At 34.0% G+C, this 13,140-nt stretch overlaps 2 protein-coding genes across 4 annotated transcripts in view; one reads left to right on the top strand and one right to left on the bottom strand.

Moving 5' to 3' along the window:
- Positions 1-397: 397 nt before the first annotated feature.
- On the top strand, positions 398-2,379 carry GPR151 (G protein-coupled receptor 151). Its single transcript, XM_031953485.1, has one exon. The coding sequence runs from the start codon at positions 936-938 to the stop codon at positions 2,148-2,150; it is 1,215 nt and encodes a 404-aa protein (XP_031809345.1). The 5' UTR covers positions 398-935; the 3' UTR covers positions 2,151-2,379.
- Positions 2,380-5,668: 3,289 nt separating this feature from the next.
- Positions 5,669-13,140, bottom strand: part of TCERG1 (transcription elongation regulator 1) — a 65,986-nt gene continuing 58,514 nt past the window's right edge. For 2 of the 3 annotated variants that reach the window (XM_031953483.1, XM_031953484.1), the window contains 6 exons: positions 12,756-12,920; positions 12,326-12,508; positions 9,459-9,638; positions 8,671-8,754; positions 7,928-8,028; positions 5,669-6,738 (listed from right to left, as the gene is read on the bottom strand). In XM_031953483.1, coding sequence (XP_031809343.1) covers positions 6,537-6,738; positions 7,928-8,028; positions 8,671-8,754; positions 9,459-9,638; positions 12,326-12,508; positions 12,756-12,920 — 915 coding nt within the window. In that variant the 3' untranslated portion in view covers positions 5,669-6,536. Of the gene's footprint in view, positions 6,739-7,007; positions 7,102-7,927; positions 8,029-8,670; positions 8,755-9,458; positions 9,639-12,325; positions 12,509-12,755; positions 12,921-13,140 lie in introns of all 3 variants that reach the window. The other variant, XR_004232131.1, reaches the window with a different exon arrangement.

Below are 13,140 nucleotides of genomic sequence, written 5' to 3'. Positions count from 1 at the left end.
AAAATTGATACATATGAATATTGAATTTTCATTCTCAATTTTTACATAGGTCATTTCTCTATTTTTATAAATCTATTTAAGTGCAGCTTATTTACTTTTTTAAAATTTTTCTTCTCTTTTCTGTGGGGGAAAAATATAGAATTATCTCTACTTAACTGCTTATCTGAGGTTAAAGGGATTAAAGATTTCAATTGGCTTTATAACTATCACACTTTAAATTCTAATTTAGCATATCTACACTAAATTATACACCTGTAAGGAACTCACAATCTTTGGAACAAATATAGAATTGTTCATGATAAAATTTCTCCCAGCATTCTCTCCTTGGTTCTATACTTGATTGAAGGGCTCTATTTATGCAATTGATCAGAGCCAGATGCTTGGCAATAGGGATAGGGGTAAGCTCATTTCTGTGGAGAGAAAGTAAAACATATCAGTCTAAGAAGCTAGGGCATTTAAAGGCAGTTAATATTTACTGATCCTGGGGCTTTTACAGCCTTCACCCAACAAATAGATTAACTCACAGCAGCCCTATGAATATATCGTATATACTTAACACGGTCTTATCTTATGTATCATTGATGAAGAGGCTGTTTTAATTACTCCACAGGAGATAATGCAAGCAATTAAGACTTGCAAATTTAAGAAAAAAACAACCTGCTCCCAATGGTGAATGTCAATCACTGGATTTGCAGGTATATACCATGTAGCAGCCAAATAAGCTTTAATTCAAACATCCTCCAGGATCGAATACAGGGAGTAAGGATGAGAGGCTTGAATGGGTGGTGTTAGATAAATCTGACGAAAGAATATTTCCTGTGCGAAAGAGCTAAAGGAGACACATCTGTAGGAGGGGCTAGCTGACAAGGGAGAGTTCCTAACATAAAAGGTTGTGCTAGCAGCAGACTCAGACGATTGCCTGCAACTTCAGCACCATGAACACTTCCTTAGCAAGACTCCATTTTGCAGGAGGCTATCAGCCTTCTGACTCCAAGGACTGGAGATCTATCCTTCCTGCTTTCTTGGTGGCAATCTGTTTAGTAGGCTTTGCAGGGAACCTGTGTGTGATTGGCATCCTCCTACATGGTATTTGGAAAGGAAAATCATCCATGATCAACTCCCTGATTTTAAATCTGAGCCTAGCTGATCTCTTTCTTCTACTATTCTCTGCACCCCTGCGGGCAGCAGCGTACTCCAAAGGTGTTTGGGAAATGGGATGGTTTGTCTGCAAATCTTCTGACTGGTTTGCCCACACGTGCATGGCAGCCAAGAGTCTTACAATTGTTGTGGTAGCAAAAGCATGCTTTATGTTTGCAAGCAACCCAGCCAAGCAAGTGAGTATCAACAATTGTGCAATATGCATGGTGCTGGTAGTCATCTGGGTCATGGCCTGCCTCTTACCCTTGCCTGAATGGTTCTTTAGTACCCTTAGGTACCACGAAGGTGTGGAGATGTGCATCATGGACGTACCAGCCCTGGCCCAGGGATTCACTTCTATATTCGTTAAGCTCTACCCTCTGCTCGTATTTTGCCTTCCTTTGCTCTTCGCTGGGACGTATTTTTGGAAGGCTTATTGCCAGTACCAACACAGAGGAACCAAGACTCAAAATTTAAGAAGCCAGATCCGATCTAGGAGACTCACAATGATGTTAGTAAGTGTTGCTATAACCTCTGCTGTCATGTGGCTACCAGAATGGATAGCTTGGGTCTGGGTATGGCATTTAAAGAAAGGAAGTCCTGTTCCACCTCAAGGTTTCATAGCCTTGTCTCAAGTCCTCATGTTTTCCATCTCTTCTGCAAACCCCTTCATTTTTTTAGTGATGTCTGAGGAATTCAAAGGTTTCAAGGATTTCTGGAAATTGCTAACATCAAAAAAGCCTCTACCTGACCCAGATTCTCAAGGAACACCAGCTGGTAACTCACAGATCATTTCAGATAATGTTCTATCTCAAGAGCCCTTGCCATCTGAATCAGACAAAGAGAAACCTGGATCTTCCCCTTCTGGTGAGGAGAAAACAAACAAGGAGATTCCTGTCCTACCCGATGTGGAACAATTCTGGCATGAAAGGGATGTAGTCCCTTCTGAACAAGACAATGACCCTATCCCTTGGGAACATGACGATTCTGAAATAGCAGGTTGTTGTAAATGAAATTACAAGTTCCCAAGTCAAGTGAAGATGTGTATTTATTGTATGTTATATTGCTCTCAAGATTTTGCTAGGTACAAGTCTAGTAATCATATCTTTGCACTTGGTTGTACTCAAAAAATATCTTGCTGATAAAGTTTTCAAAACCATATTGCCAATAAATAGGGATACCCTTACATTAGGTGAATATTTATGATATTTAGAATTTGAAATAAAATTTTCAAATTTAATGTGCAACCTTTTGTATTTCGTTTTTCCCTCAGAGATTAGAGTGTATTTACACTATGCTATTTACTTATTTTCTCCCTTGTCAACAGAGCTGGTTGGAGAATGGAATGAAATCTGTAGCTAAATAAAAATGGCTCTTCACACAAAACTTTGATCCAGATGACGTACATCTGAACCCATTACTTTGTCCTTCTTAGCACTAAGAAAGCCATTCTACTAAAAAAAAAATTTTAATATGATTCCAAATTAACTCAAATCCAAATTTATACAATCAGAACACAAAAATATAAACTTAACAGCTTCAGAACTGAATTATTTTCAAAGTATAACCAAACAAGTTTAATTTAATTCTGGCAAATTCAACTAACCAGCTGTCTATAAGAAAGTTATATACTAGGAATTACTTCATATTTCCTTAGCATTCATGCTGATTTGAAATTTCTCGTATAATTTGGCATTTTGTTGTTGTTCTTTATTTTTAGAAAAATACAAGACTACTGTGTGGTTCTCCTTGGGGTGGTATCATCACCATCTCATCAAACTTAATATCTGAAAAAACTTTATATTTAAAGCTTAACTCACTCAGCAAGATCTCAATTTAAAAGACCATTTTGCAATAAGTTATTAATGAATATTAAAGGTTATTTCTGCCTAACCAGATTATATACATATATATATAAAATATAAAGTGATAAAAATATATAAAAAGTGCTTTGTACCTTTTAAAGTGCTTTTAAAAGTATTATTATTACTGCTAGAAAAACAGGATGTAGAACTTATTCTACCAATTAAAGACTGAAAGTATCTCCTAACATTCTATTCCTAATTCTAAGAGTATCTCTTAGAATTGAAGGTTGCTATAGTATTTTACCAGGGATAGAAAAGTTTGTTTTTTCTAGTCTAGAAATTGTCTCTCAAAGTGAATGATCAAATAAAAAACTAGGATTCAAACTTAATCCATACTCTAACATCTAGAGCAACAGTTTCTCCAAATGACTGCAAGTGTGGATACGTAACAAGGAAGAATAGGAATACAGACAGGCAAAGAACTTGGTTTAATAAAGGGACAAAAACTAAAAAATGCAATGACAATGCAGAAAAAAGGGCAAGAAAACAGAAATATTGGAAAAGAAACCCCAATACTTATCAGATTTTTCTGTCCCCATAAGGATATATAGAAAAATACCAATACTAGGCACCTTACCAGTCCAGAACTTTATAACTGATTACCTCCCACATGCATGGTAATTCTAAATGCATCATTTTTCCTACAACACAGAAAACCTCTATTGGGACTAGTTACACACTTTGTTCCCAGAATTCTAATGGGGTTTATAAGTATATTTCCATGATAGGGCTCCCTCAGAAATGCCTTAAGGCAAAAAAAGACAGAGGTAGAATAGAGAAATTGGAGTGTGTAGGAAGACATTGTGGAGAGAAAAGTACTTTTTTTAAATAAGTGAAAATTTGTGGGATATTTTACTTAACTATATTGATGCTTATGTGCAGTGAGGGATTGTTTATATTAACCCCCACCTTATAACTGAACCATTAAGATTTACTGTGCTCATGAGGCCAGAGAAACATACAGAAGTACTACTTTCCCCAAGAGCCTAAAGAACTATTTAGTGATGCATATACCTTACAGATTAAGTAACTTTCAATGCTTTATTATAAACTGTGTTAATTTGTGTTTTGTGTTCTCTATATACCTTAAATTTGGAATCTGAGATGATGTTGATGCTCATTTTGATTCATGAACAAATAAAAAGCAAACATGCCATACGGTATCTATTCCATTTTATCTCAGTGATATCCATTGGTCCAAATCTCATTTTTTTTTTATATCGTCAAATCATAATTGTTTTTTGGCACACACAGGTTTATTTGGGGTTTTTTTGGTATTCTGGTAGGGTTGACCTTGTCTCTGGCACAAAAAATTCCCAAGAGGAATTTAAATTATATATTCAGTCTTGTCAAAATACAGAGTTTGCTAAGTATCATTTCAAGATGCACACATAGGAAGGATAATTAACCGAATACTTGTTATTAAGCATCTGACAAAGCCCTAGCATTGATAGTTCATGTTTCAGTTCTAATACCTTACTCAAAAAAAAAAAAAAGAAAGAAAAAGAAACTCGGGCTTTGGAGCTTTTACACTAATATATACTGATTTCCAAACTATACAAATCATTCTTCCAATATTTCAAGACATAATTACTTAAATGTCAGCAAGCCCATCAAAAATTTTACTGTGAGACAGGAGGAAGGCAATGACTGAACAAACAGAAATTTGTAGAATTCAAAGTCATAACAAAAAATTTTGATAGTCTAGTAACTTTTTCAAAAATTCTCCTAGGAAAATTAAGTATAATAGCAAAGAAAAGTCCTTCAGTTTTGAAAATATTCACTTTTACTCTTCATCACAGAACTCAACAATACTTTATGGATTTGCAGAAGTGAACCGCAAAATAAAGGGAAGAAAACAACCTAGTTATATACTAGATAAAATTTATGGAGCCCCAACTTAGTCTGATAAAATTGATGCTATATGTACAATTTCATATACATTTATGTGCAAATATTATAACTAGATATAATTCAACAAACATTTATTAAGCACCTACTTGTGCAGGATATTGTGTTAGGCATTGGGGAATGTAATGTGTGTACACAAACACACATACACACACACACACACATAAATATACATGAATATACCTGTCATATTTTCCTTTAAAGTGGGGTTTGGGGAAATAATAGTGATGGTAAAATATAAGAGAAATGAAATAAATACCTCGTTCAATATGCCATTTACATAACATCCAGTAATACTCTCCCTCATCTACTTAAGAGGAAACGATGGAGAGCAAACTAATATTTGAGATGGGATAGCATAGCTAAAGTGATGGGGAAGTCAAAGAAAGGTAATAATATCACAGAAATATGCATGATACACTGAAAGAACTGCCATGAAATGCATAAAGCATCAATTAAAATTAAAAAAGCAAAAATGTAGTTTTTGCTTAATATGTAAGACAAGAAAAATAGAGCTGAAAGAAGTGAACACAAAAAGAATTTTTTCAAATCCCTTTCCTTTTTGCACTGCAAATAATTCCATAACACAAAGCTCTTAAAAAAAATGCATTCAAGGCTTTAAAAAAAATATGCAATATCAAAAGTTTTAAAGCAGATTTCATTTGTGCAGTTTCCATTTTCTGCTTCTTTTAAGAACAAATTTTAAAACAAATTTTCTTTACAGATTATTTAACATTAAGCATATACAATCCACATATAAAAAGGGTTGGTTTATTGTAGTTCAAATACATAAACTGAACAATTCAAACATTTCAAAATTAAACTTTAGAAACACAAGTTTAACATTCAAACAGGAGTATAGTTTACAAGGATTACCCAGAAGGGTAATTTACTCTCTAATCCAGAAATTGATAAAGTTCACTTCTATAGTGAATAAAAATTTGTTTATACAACCGTCCTGTTCTGGTAAGCATTGTTATTGACTGTGTTTCCATATCCAAGAAGAAATTACCAGAAAAATCTTCACTTAGACAAAGCAACCAGATTCTTGCCTATAATTCAGAGGGATAATCAAAGCACATCTGTGAACAAATTCAAACTAAACTGGTCTCTAGTGACTGGAGGCAAAAGCAGGAGCATTACAATATTCTTGGCCTCTGCTTCTGGCAGCTGAAAATATAATTAACAATGTTTTTTCTTTTACCTGCTTTACAAATCAACTTAGGTTTGCTCCAAGTTTGTGGCACTTGTATTTTACAAGTTCAGACCATAAACCATTCCTTGGGTCTTGCATATATAACACTGCTAGGAAGAATGTCATCAAAAATCACTGACTTCCACACCTCATATAAGGATAATCTTTAGTTTCAAGCTTTTATATTTACTAGAGACAGTCTAGATGTTTGAGTATGTACGTCAGTCATGCCACACAAAGAAAAGCATAAATATTTCCAGAGTTCTTTGTTCAAAAACCATGTTCACAAATGCTGCTCCTTCCTCCGCTCTTCAGATGGTTTTGTAATAGGTTGACTCTTATATATTTTTTATGTAAAAATCTGACAGGTGGCTCATGCAAGCATTTTGAATTAATAGATACCCTTGGTGTGAAGAGTTATGTCAGAATTATTTTGTTGATCGTCTTGTAGGTTCTGAGGCTGTTGGAGGTGGAGGTGGACCTCGTCGATCCAGGTCATCAACATATGCCACAATAAGTTTGCGCCTCTCCTCTGGCACACAGTCAAGAACCAAATATCGCTTGTCATTCTGCAAAATCTTTTCTACATCTTTCAAGTGCTGATCAGACTCCTGGATTAATTTTTTGGATCTGAAATAAGAGAAAAAAATCCCAAGAATTACTGACTGCTGCCCATAGGCCTTTCAGAAATGAACTGGCGATGTCAGTCTAGTTCCTAATTGTGTTTCCATATTTTAAAAAAAGAAAAATTTCACTGCAGTGGTCACCTTTGTAGGTCGTCTCAGCAAAGACTTCAAGGAGTGAAAGGGCCTCAGAAGCTGAATTACCCTCCCACCCCTAGTGGTGGTCCCTCCAGATCAGGGCTGAGGGTGGGTGGGTAAATCTTGCCCGTGCTGTACCTGTTCTGTGGATGAACAGAGGACTTCAGTCTGCGGGGCTGCCAATCCCAGCATCTTTCACAAGCTTTCACTTTCACATCTTTCACTAAATTAACTATAAAAATGTAGAAAGAAGTCTTACTTCACATCTAATTTAAAAGCCCAAGCTGATGCAAAACATTAAGGACCCTGACCAAAAAGTCCAAAAGCCATATCAAATGACAAAATACCTAAAAACCACACCCTCAGCACTACCTATCCTCCCATGCATGTACCCTTAAATCACGTTCCAAATTATTTTTTTTTAAGGAAGCCAGTTAGAAGCATAGTACAGCAATGCTTCTCTGAATACTGATTTCTAAATCAATGTAAAATGTATATTTTACTGATGACAATTACTGTGGTAGTGGGGGAGAACTGAGCACGCTGCAGAGTAATCCAATTTAAGACTTTGATTTTACAGTTTATGTATTCATTTTAAAAAACTCAGGAGATTGTTTTCTCTTTAAAAAATGTTCTATTGAGTCTAAACTAATGACTTTATAGCTTTAAAATGCTTCAGCTATATTGAATAATTAAGGAAGAAAAAACGACTTCATAAAGAATGTGGGGGAAAAAGTATCTTTGTGGGATGTGGTTTTCATACTATAGTTGAATGTAACAGATTTTTAACTTCAATAAAAATAAAGATCACTTTTTAAAGATACTGGGTGGGAGGGAGAGGGCTAGACAAAATAAGAATGAGTATCTGGGCCCTTTCTTCCAAAAAAAGAAAAAAAAAAAATCATGCCCACTTATTGGATCCAGTTTTGAGCATCTGGCCTCTTATCTAAAATTTAACATGTCAACATGTGTGTGAATGAAAAGTTTGATTTGGCCTGTTCAGTAAGGACTAGTAAAGACAAAATGGTCATTGATATGAAACAATTTGTTGCACACACCTGTATGTTATAAATTTGGTCTCTTTCAAAAGTGTCCTGAAGTCAGCTTTGGCAGTAATATATTTGTCTCTGATGTACTCTTCAAATTCCCTTTGTTTTTTCTGTAAGAAGAGAATTAGTAACATCAAAATACTTGGTAAATGATCCAAAAGTTCAAAAATTTCATCATTTACATCAATTATTTTATATGACAAACTGATCTAATCATAGGAAAGTAAGTTATGCTTAAGATAAAGTCAAACTTCTATACATTTAAAACTCTCAAATATTAAAAGTGGAAAGACAAAAAATTGAAATAGCATTTGATAATTAAAACAATATAACAAATATTCATAAAATATTTCTTTTGCACCTAATGACACAAAAAAACAAAAGTAGCTAATATTTACTAAACCCATACTAGGCATAATAAGCACTGTTTAGAGATACTATTATGTTCAAACCACCTGAAGTAGTACATGTAGTTTTGATTCACACAGCCTCAATCCAGGAATTTAAAAGTTTTATTTTTAAAAATTCCTACAGTATATTTTATTATTACATGAAGCTACAGACTATAGGATTAAAATTAATATAAAAGCACTTCACTAACAAACACCATCGTTGCAGTGTTTAGCAGTATAACTGTGTGATAAAGCAGCCTGAACCACTAACTCCAATCAATGGCAACTTTTGTTATAATTGCCTGTGCTTACTTATAAAATACTCAACAAATACCAACAAAATTAAATTTTAAAACTCACTCTGTCACTGGAGGAGAATTTAATGCACCGTGGATCTTCCTTGATGATTTTTTTAACTTCTTTCCAAGTGGATGTGAGTGTAATCTTTCAAAAAGACAGATAAAATAAAAATATAAATGTGGCTTACTCTTTTGGGGAGCTCAAACTGCAGCACATATGGTACATAATATTACACACTGACCTGAGATCTCTTGTAATGCCCAAGCGTAACAGGACTAGTTAGGGACAGTGAGGCAGCTTTAATGCAATTTCTTTTTGTTGGCTTGCCACAAGAGTTATTTTCATGGCCATACTTTCAAGGTGGCCTAAGACATTTCACCTGCAAACCCTGCATTTACACGGGCAAACATCATAACTTTTGAAGATACCATTCACCAAAAAGAGAACAGTTACTTAGGAGCAAGACCTGGATTACAACGTGCACAAACTGCAGGAAAATGGGCCATGATACTGAATCAAAAATAAAGAAGGGAAGGGCATCTGGGTCCAAAAGAGGTGACCATTGATCACACAAATGGATATTTTGGTTGGCTATGGGAATAAATATAACACAGAAACTTCAAAAGAAGCTAAACATAATTTCTGAAAAGGGCAGTTGAGGAAAAATTACCTCAGGACTTCTCTAAAAAAGGGAAAAGAGAGAGAAGTGAAATAAAAGAATTTTGGATGATGTAGCATTAAAAATATAAAGACAATAACTGTTAAAATTTTTATTTCCTTTTTTTCAAGTTATTTAACTATTCCTATCTAAAATAAAACATAACAAATAGATAAGAATCCATTCTTACCGCTGAAGTTTCATCCAGAAGTTGTCTAAAGTGTTCCCTCTTCTTTTTGGTAAGCGCTTCAATGTGTTCGTTGAAAAGTTTCTCTTTCTCTTCTCTTTCTAGCAAAGAGCCAGATTCCCATCGATGATCTTTTCGAAGAGTTCTCCGAGTATCAGACCATGACACATCTGAAGAACGAACCTTTATTAAAAAAAAAAAAAAGAAAAAAAATTTCACATTTCACCAATCTGTCTCAGATATCTTTTCAGCTGATTGATTTAAGGAATATGAGGAACTTTAAATGTGATATTTAAATACCATAGCCATTTAGAAAATAAGATTATTAAGACAAACACATTTTAGGAAAATGAGACATCCTTATTGATGATCAGCAGAATATGTAAATTACTTCAAAATTTTCATGATTTTAACTAGTTTCACCGTTCCTACTGCAGATTCCAATTTCCTTAGGACATGAAATCTTGAGGTTAAAATAACAACTCTAGTAGCCAAATTTCTCATTTTGGCTTTCTTCCAATTGGATTTTTATAAAATGTCAAACTCAGCAAATCTAAAACCAAATTCATTTTTTTTCACCCCAAACCTATCCCATATTTAAACTTTCTCCTTTTCTCTACACCATCATGTTTCTCTCATCACAAGGATTCACAAATTTAAGAGCCATTGCTGACTTTTCCCTCTCTCTAGCTCTATTCCTAATCAATTGCCAAGTCTGGTCATTCTTCCTTCCACAGAATTCACCCCCCCCCCCCAACCCTTTTTCATGCCACCTACATCTTAGTTCAGATCCTCATCAACTCTTATTAGACCTCCTAAGGTCTAGGAAGCAATAAACCTCCTAACTGTTCTCCTCTGACCTGAGTCTCTTTTCTCTCAAATCCTTTACAACTTCCAAAATGATTTTCATAAACCACATCTGACCATGTCACCCTATTACTCAAAAATCTTCAATGGCTCCCTTTTGCCTCTAGGATAAAACATATATTCCCTAGTCTTACATTTAAAGCAAATAGACAATCTAGTTTCTCAATTCTCTTTCCAATTTTATTTCCTATTATTCAACTTCAGCATACTCTGTTATAGTCAAACAGGTCTGCTAGGCACTCTCTCTCTCTCTCTCTCTCTCTATATATATATATATATATATATATTTCATCTCCTACTTGCATGTCTTTGTATATAAGAGGTCCAACATCAGGAATACAATCCTTCCTCACACCCCCACCTCCCTTCACTAAAAGTCTAGCTTCTTTCAAAGCACAGTTTATATGCCAACTCCCATAGGAGGTCTTTCTTGATTCTCCAAGTGCTCGACACTTTCTCTTAAAATTCTACATACTCACTAGTGTAAAATGTCGAATATCCACCAACAGAATGTAAATCTCAGGACAGACATTGTATCAATGTTTGCCTTTCTTTCCCCAGGATTCAGAGAGGCTTTATACACAGCAAAATAAATGTCTGATGAATTGAAACAGCTAAGATTTTCTGTACCAGAACCATAAATGAAAACGTTCCAGCTTGGTGGGGCCTTGTTAGAACTAATATTCCTTAGGAAACAGCTTTCAAAAACAAAAGTTCTAGATGCTATCAGTGTTGCAATTAGGGTATGATGTGTGGCATAGGTCAATATAATTAAAAGGTACATAAAATGTCTCCACTAAAACTTTTCCCCGGTGCCACAATGTCACAGGAGATAAATCTGCACTCTTGAAAGCTTTATCATCAGAGCTAATATAAAGGCAAAGTCCTACAACCACGTTGAAAAAAGTTTTAAGAAGGACCAGCCTAAGTTTGGAGGATGATGAATTTTTCAGATATAATATTTCTATTTCCCAAAAACTACCTAAGTTATAAAGAGGTTCCTGAAGGATGTACCTATTTTGGTGAAATTATGGATTCTTGAAGCACTAGAGTGCAAAGCAGTGGAATTTGCAATTGTAAATCACCTTTTCAAAAAAAATTAAAGAGAAGGTAAACTCTGAATAAAAATGCTTCAAGTCACCAGTATATCCTAAAATAAAATTAAGAAATAAAAACACAAGAAGCATTCTCAACAAGATGAATACCCTGAATCCCACAAATAAATTTTTGTTTCCTTCAACAAAGAGAAATTCTAGGGGGTTTTTGCTCACCAATGTTATTAAACTCTATCTGGGAAAAAAGGGAATAAAAGCTATACACAAGTTTCATTACTGTCGAATTCATTCATCTTTTTATTGTCTCCAAAAGTTTTCTCAAACTCTTGATTCCCCAAAATAGACTAGTAGAAAAAAGCAGACAAACTGAGATTCAGGGTTAATGAAGCGTAAATAAGAATTTGTCAAATCTTAAAAAAAAAAAAAAATGCAACATGGTACTATTCCACTTAAGCATCAACCATCTGGAAAAATCACAAAGCTGACGTAACTGAAATTGCCTCCAAATAGCAACAACCAAAATCATCAAAAGTTAAAAATGCAAATCCTCCAACTCTAAACCCAGCATACCTTCCACTGTGCTATACAGAAAAGATCGAGGTAGAAAAAGAAAACAAAAGAGAATGGTGGAAAGCCAAAAACAGAAATGGTAATGAGAATAATGGAAGGACAAATATAGGAAAAGATATGACACAAAAAAAGTTGAAAGAAGAAAGTATTGGTAATAATATTGTTTACAGGTTTTTGGAAAAATGATTTATCTATACCTTTTTTATCCTTCTCCATGCTAGATAATTAAAGCGTAATTAGTGGACCCACCTTATATTTATATGTAATTTTACAAATAGAAACATCTTTAACACTTTAATAAAACCAAAAGAAGATTCACAGAACATAAAACAAAGATTTTTATTAAGAAATTGAAATAAAAGTTAATATAATGCTCACCATATCAGAAAGAAGAGCTTTGAAATTTTGAATTGCTTCTTCACGTTTATGTTGCTCTCTTTCTCTATCTATTTCTTTTGTTTGTTCGGAACGAGCTTTTTGAACCTCTCGCTCTCGTTCCCGTAAACTTGCCTCTATTCGGGCTTGCCTCTCCAGTTCCTTTTCTTTTTCTGAGTCTAAATTCTAAAAAAGGAAAGATTATATTTTCCACCAATTCCATCAGAGTTAACTACTTTGTCAAATCTTTTTTCAAATTCAAAGTTCTTATAAAGAATGTTTAATATTCAAAGTTCTTATAAACAATGTAAATTTCCAAAATGCATTTCAAAATAGAATTCTATTGAACACTTAAAGCAATATTGATGAACATGCCAAAACATACTTTTTTTAACCATTTAAGGACATAAATTATTATAAACATATACTGTACCTTGGCTATTTTTTCAATATACTGCTTAAAAAGATCTTCTCTCATTGATGAGCTATCTACTGCTTTGTAACGTGGGTCACTTTCTACTTTGTCCTTTACTTTGCTCCATCGAGACTGACTATCCAAGTGGTGATTAGATAATAGTTCGAAGAAGTCTGATTTGATCTACATTTTAAAGAGAATATGAAATGGGAAAAGAAAAATAACACACTGTGAGAAATTAATTTACATTATAATAATTGCTACTTGAAAAAAATGCTGACTTACCTTAAAGATAAGAAATATGTAAAATTTTACAAAATACCTGATTTATAGTTGGCAAATTTTTAGGAAGAGGATAGCAACTTTCTTATTTAAAATTTTTTAAATCTGCCAAATCATAAAA

The sequence above is a fragment of the Sarcophilus harrisii genome, chromosome 2 (assembly GCF_902635505.1).
Source record: "Sarcophilus harrisii chromosome 2, mSarHar1.11, whole genome shotgun sequence".
Classification (NCBI taxonomy): domain Eukaryota; kingdom Metazoa; phylum Chordata; class Mammalia; order Dasyuromorphia; family Dasyuridae; genus Sarcophilus; species Sarcophilus harrisii.
This window is presented reverse-complemented; position numbering and strand designations above follow the sequence as displayed.

What these genes read in the sequence shown, in the direction of transcription:
- GPR151 (XM_031953485.1), top strand. Translation starts at nt 936, where the DNA reads ATGAACACTTCCTTAGCAAGACTCCATTTTGCAGGAGGCTATCAGCCT.